This window comes from Chaetodon trifascialis, chromosome 11, assembly GCF_039877785.1.
Source record: "Chaetodon trifascialis isolate fChaTrf1 chromosome 11, fChaTrf1.hap1, whole genome shotgun sequence".
Lineage (NCBI taxonomy): Eukaryota > Metazoa > Chordata > Actinopteri > Chaetodontiformes > Chaetodontidae > Chaetodon > Chaetodon trifascialis.
The window spans coordinates 25,908,383-25,915,000 of NC_092066.1; the positions used below are offsets into that span (position 1 = coordinate 25,908,383).

Genomic DNA, 6,618 nt, shown 5'->3' on the forward strand with positions numbered 1-6,618 from the left:
TTGTAGCTGCATCATCTGCTAAATCAATTAATTAATATGTCAAATTATAGTTATTTGCTTGCATTCCTGAACAGAAAAAATAATTTTAGTGGTTGAATGTTATGCTTGATTAATTTCTGACTTCTCAGAGAAGCCCAGTGAGCCAGCTCAAATTTGGGTATATAAAGGTGAATTCGGTTTGAAATTCCTCATTCCTGTTCAAAATGGTAAGACGTCGAGAGCTCACTGAAAATGAAAGAGTCCGCATTAAAGCACTTCATGATGCTGGATGGTCTCTGAGACAAATAGTGAAAGACAAAGTGTTCTTACAGTGTGGTCAAGTATACTTTGGAGTCAATTGCTGAGACTGGTACTTACAAAATGCACCAAGGAAGAGGCAGGAAACGAAAGTCAACTGAAGCAGATGTCAGACACCTCAAGATTATAAGTACTAGAGACAGATGGAAGACCACTGCTGATCTTCAGGCAGAGATGAATATTTCTAGATCAGAGTCAGAGAAAGTCTTCAGAATGACCATAAGCAGACGACTGACGGAACAAGGCTTAAAGGGAAAAATAACTGCTAAGAAGCCATTATTAAAGCCTGCAAACATCCAGAAATGCCTCAGATTTGCTAGGGAGCACAAACACTGGACTGTTGATGACTGGAAGAAGGTACTCTGGACAGACGAGTCCAAGTTTGAACTCTTTGGTCAGCATTGTCATGTTTATGTCCGCAGAAAAGCTGGAGAACTTTTTGATGCCTGATGCATTGCACCCACAGTGAAACATGGTGGAGATTCCATTATGGTATGGGGGTTCCATTTGTGGAAACGGCGTGGGCAAATTAGTGAAAATCAACAGTATCATGAACAAGACCGTCTACCACAACATCTTAGTGCATCATGGAATCCCTTCTGGATTGAATCTGATTGGGCGTGGGTTCATATACCAACAAGACAATGACCCCAAGCATACTTCAAATTTGTGCAGAGACTATTTGACCAAGAAAAAGGAATCTGGAGTACTGGAACTGATGGACTGGCCAAGTCAAAGTCCGGATTTGAAACCTATTGAACAAATTTGGGATTTAGTAGATTCAAAGATTGATCACACAAAAGTGTCATCTAAAGCAAGTCTGTGGAAACAGCTAGAAACTATTTGGAACTCAATAACAAAAGAGAATGTCGAAAAATGCCAGCAAGAGTGCAAGCTGTTATCAAGGCCAATTTAGTCATTTCAGATTGTTATTTGCCAAATGAATAACAATAACATTTTTAGTTTTAAACAAGTTTTTGAAAGATTTCTAAAATATTTTTGTTTTCTCATTTTGATGACAGGGGGTCTAATAAGTTTGTTAAGCACTGTGCTGCAAAAAATATCGCGTTAACGCAAATCAATTTTAACAGCATCACTTTTTTTATTGCGCAATTAACACTCTTTGAGACCTAGTGAACTTGTAGGTTTTTATACAGTAAGCTGTGGCCACTGCTAGTAACGTTACAAAAACTACAGAATCCGATTGTAAACCGGAAACAAAACAATAGGCACGCCCCACACACGTGTTTGGTCTTATCTGCTCGCTAGCTGTAAAGAGTAGGCTACTGGTTTGTGTGGAAGCGCGAAATGCCGGAATGGATGCAAACAAGATTCTGAATGGAAAGTTTTGATTCAAAAAGTTGCCAGATGGGTCAACTGACAAGACCAAAGTTATCTGTGTGTATTGTTGGTGTGAACTGAATTATCACCGCAGCACATCCAGTCTGAAATACCACTTGATGGCCAAACACACGGCAAATGCGATTTCTCCGCCGCCTCCTTGTCAAAACCAGGCTACGATAAATGGCTTTGGACAGAGGCATATGGATCCCGCAACTAAGAACAAGCTTACTGCAGCCATAGCCAAGTAATGTTCATTCTTTCTGGAGAGAAATAAGAGGCTGGGTTGATAAGCCTCTGGTGAATAAACAGAAGAGCATTATAGTCTGACTGCTTGTATATTGAAAGGAAACTTAAGAAAGGAAAGTTTCAGCCATGGTTTAACTGCACTACAGCCTGAGTCCTAGTTTACAATGATGTGCACTTTGTAACTTTATTTTGTATCACCCTGTTTTGATCCCTTAGAAAGGGCTGTTGAAGTGGCTTTTTTAACCAAGTATTTTTTTTTTGGTCATCTGTTTACTGACAGTGTTAAATTGTGTGAGATTTTGCTTCAAATGTGAATAACTGCTCAAAATGAGAATGTTAGTGTGAAATATAACACTACACGTTGCTGTTTTCAATAAAAAACATTTGCCCAAAGCAAGCCTATCCACTTTTCCATGCTGATAACAGTATTAAAATGATAATTAATGGGACATTTAGAATAGATAAAAATGTGTGATTAATTTGTGATCAATCGCGAGTTAACTATGACATTCATGAGATTAATCGCGACTGAATATTTTAATCGATTGACAGCACTAATATATATATGTGTGTGTGTGTATATATATGTGTGTGTGTGTGTGTGTGAGAGAGAGAGAGATTAGAGCTGTAATGACACTGAAGGTTGACCTTTTTCATCACTGCAAGCATACCCCCTTTGATCCAAAAAATGTCCATTTCCCTGCACCTCTCTGCATCTACTTTCATTTCTTGACAATCACCACAACACTTATTAATAATGCAAATGCTATGTGCATTGAAAAGTGTCTTGCTGGTCGTGTATAGCCTGGAAGCTACCCCAATGCTAAATCCTCACTAAAATAGCAGGTCAAACCACTCTGAACCACCATCTCATCTCATCCATCAGAAAAGACTGTCATTCCTTTCCATGTTGGCCAATAAAAAATACTTCATGTCACATGAGTAAAACATGAGCCATTACGGTTGCATATATTCCTGCCTGCACAGACTGTTGTGTTTATACTATATTGGGTGTCTTAGTTCTCACAAGCATAGGTCAAAAATGAATGTTCAAAAATTTGGAGTTGAACGAGGGCATTGATGGCAAAGGTCTGTGTGGACCTTGCAAGCATGGGCAGATGAAAAAAAAATGTGTCATGTGCAGCATTGCAGCCTCAACAGCACAGAAAGTAATTTTAGCTTCATGTGGAAGGTGTAGATGTTAAAGTGAGAGTCACCTATGTAACTATGGTTCTATGAAATCTGGATGCCTGCTGGTTATATTATTTAGGCATTAACATGATTAAAATGCACTTAAACTGTTTGCTAATTTAGTATTCTGACCCCTTTATAACCCTTTAGTCTATTTGTTTTGTAATTGATCTATTCTCATATAACACTCTGAACAGCCACTTTCCAAAAGTGACCTGTCCAGCAAATAGTAGTATTTGCACATTGTCACTTAACTTCTGCTGCTTGACTTCAGGGAGTAATGATCTTTATGAAATTAACATGAGCCACAAAAAGACAGAGGGGCAGCAACAGATCCATGAGCGGGAGCGGGAATGGAGCTATTCTTAGCTGAGCTGCTGTCTAGCACTGATGTAATGTTAGCGTCACCATTGCAAGCTGAGCTGCTGGCTAATAGCACTGATGTAGCATTGCAACGTTGTTTTTTCTGAAAGCAGATTGTTGTCTGAGTTGTTCGCTTCATATTTCCTTCATTTCCTTCTTTCTGTCATTAATTTAATTATTGACTTTATCCAACAGGGCAAGCAGGCAAGCAGGTAGACCACAGGCGACATTTATTCTCCAAGGATGCCATTGGCAACGTATGACCTGCCCTACTCTGCCTCTGATTGGCTTACCCTGACACTTTTACCCAACCAACAAACAAAGGCAACAACAAGTAGTAGCCAATCAGAGGCAGAGTAAGGTGGCTCATGCCTTTGCCATCCTAAGAAAAAATAATTGCAGCACTCTACTAAATGGTGTGCATTAGAGGGGATTTGTAAGTCGGTATACGCAATGCTGACTGAGAAATAAGTGGGTCTGTGCCATGTACCTGCGGATACCCTGCACTACACCACTGTCTATAACCAAGGGTTGAGTTATGTTTGTTTGGAACTAGTTAGTAAAATGTATGACTAGAAGGCAGAATGAAACACTCCATATTGTTCAATATCATTTAAAGAAGGGGATAATGATGCACATTTTTAGATGTCTCTCCTGGAAGCCATTCACAGTGCATGGCTGCTTGTAAACAGTGACAGAAACAGTTGTGTCAAAAATGAAAAAAGAGAGCTCAAAGAGAAGTTCGAAACCTGGCCCTTCACATTTCTGCACAGCTGACCAAATGCTGCATGAAATCAGGGTGAATATCAGATTGTCAGGAAGTTACTGAAATCATCATACTCAACCCCCACAAACAAATGTGGTAAAGTTTTTGCGAGGGGTTTCCAAAGCTATTTGACCAATCAACATGCTGTTCCGAAAAAGCATACTGGTCCCTTAATGCTACAGTGTCATCACAGTCATGGTGAGCCACTGACTTCTTGTCTGCTCTTATATGTATATTCATGCATGAATACATAAAAAGCGAAGCTGTGACTCAGTGCAGACTGCAAACATCCTGCAGTGTTTGAGTACACTTGTATATTTGACCACTGTCAGACAATGTGTGGGAGCTCTCTGAGAGAAGACAAACAGCATACAGGTGGATTCACAGTTTTCAAGGGCTTCTTTATCTAGCACAAATGTTTGACTGCCGTTCAGCATGCTTATGTAACTTGGCCAGCAACCTCAAGGGCTCCAGTAGAAATGATAACAAGACTAATATACACCATATCTGTCGGTGATTGATGAGTTGTTCACACCAGGGACAGTCGTTACCCCCTCTGATGTTTGTCCACACTTTTTAAGGCAAATTTCATTTGAAAGAACAGAATGTACTTCCACAGACTGTTATGGTGAGACTATAATCATGCTGGACACTTTTGAAATGCCTTCAACCAATTTAAGTTATTTTTTACAGCAGTTCTTTTATCACACTTATAGGTGTTTTCATATCAGTTTTAGAATGATATCTATTTTATTATTTATCATTAAATATTTGTTGATTTGTCAACATGTCTGATAGGGCTGAAATTTATTCTTGAGTCTTGAGAAAACGTACTTTATGTACGTAATGTACCTTTTGTATTGACTAGTAGTGGTAATAATTGTGTGTGTGGAGTGGGTTCACTGGGAACTAACATGGTCAGGGTTAGGGGTTAATAATTTCATCATCAAAATCATCAACCTGTATTTTAGATCCAATCCCGACTAAGCTGTTTAAAGAAGTATTACCTCTAATTGACTCTTCAGTATTAGACATGATCAATCTGTCTTTATCAACAGGCTACGTACCACAGTCCTTTAAAGTAGCTGTGATAAAACCGCTACTGTAAAAGCCTACTCTTGATCCAGGGGTTTTAGCCAACTATAGACCGATATCCAACCTTCCCTTTCTCTCAAAAACTCTTGAGAAAGCAGTTGCCAATCAGCTGTGCGACTTTCTAAACAATAATAGTTTATTTGAGGATTTCCAGTCAGGATTTAGAGTGCATCATAGCACTGAGACAGCACTGGTTAAAGTTACAAATGACCTTCTAATTGCATCTGATAAAAGATTTGTCTCTGTACTAGTCTTACTGGATCTTAGTGCTGCATTTGACACCATTGACCATGGCATCCTATTGCAGACACTGGAACACTTCATTGGCATTAAGGGAACTGCGCTAAGCTGGTTTAAATCCTACTTGTCAGATCACTCTCAGTTTGTACGCGGCTTCCTTTAGGTAAGATTATCAGGAAGCACTCAATAAATTTTCATTGCTATGCAGATGATACCCAGCTATATTTATCAATGAAGCCAGAAGAAACCAGTCAGTTAACTAGACTACAAGCATGTCTTCATGACATAAAGACCTGGATGACCTGCAATTTTCTGATGCTAAACTCAGACAAAACTGAAGTTATAGTAGTAGGCCCTAAACATCTTAGAAAGTCACTTTCTGAAGACATAGCAGTTATGGATGGCATTGCGCTGGCCTCCAGCACCACTGTAAAGAATTTGGGAGTTATCTTTGATCAAGACATGTCCTTTCACTCCCATGTAAAACAAATTTCAAGGACAGCCTTTTTTCACCTACATAATATCGCAAAAATCAGGCATATTTTGTCTCAAAATGATGCAGAAAAACTAGTCCATGCATTCGTAACTTCCAGGCTGGATTATTGCAATTCTTTACTATCAGGCTGCCCAAATTCCATCCATCCATCATCCATTTTCTATGCCGCTTATCCCTTTCGGGGTTGCGGGGGGGCCGGAGCCTATCTCGGCTGTCAACGGACGGGAGGCGGGGTACACCCTAGACTGGTCGCCAGCTGATCGCAGGGCACATACACACAACCATTCACACTCACACTCACACCTAGGGTCAATTTAGAGTCACCAATCAACCTACTGTAATGAGCATGTTTTTGGTCTGTGGGAGGAAGCCGGAGTACCTGGAGAGAACCCACGCATGCACGGGAAGAACATGCAAACTTCACACAGAAAGGCCCGACCCAGGAATCGAACCTGCAACCTTCTTGCTGTGAGGCCCGCGCACTACCTGCTGCGCCACCGTGCAGCCCTGCCCAAATTCGTTGCTGAATATTCTTCAGTTGCTCCAGAACGCTGTAGCACGTGTTCTGACAAAAACCAGG

The 6,618-nt window shown here is 40.2% G+C and overlaps 1 protein-coding gene across 1 annotated transcript in view; it reads left to right on the forward strand.

Moving 5' to 3' along the window:
• Window positions 1–5,701: 5,701 nt before the first annotated feature.
• Window positions 5,702–6,618, forward strand: part of LOC139338623 (uncharacterized) — a gene marked incomplete at its 5' end in the record, with an annotated part of 1,265 nt that continues 348 nt past the window's right edge. Inside the window, 2 exons of the mRNA XM_070973806.1 lie at window positions 5,702–6,205; window positions 6,577–6,618. The exon at window positions 6,577–6,618 is cut by the window's right edge and continues 348 nt beyond it. Coding sequence (XP_070829907.1) covers window positions 5,702–6,205; window positions 6,577–6,618 — 546 coding nt within the window. The remainder of the gene's footprint in view (window positions 6,206–6,576) is intronic.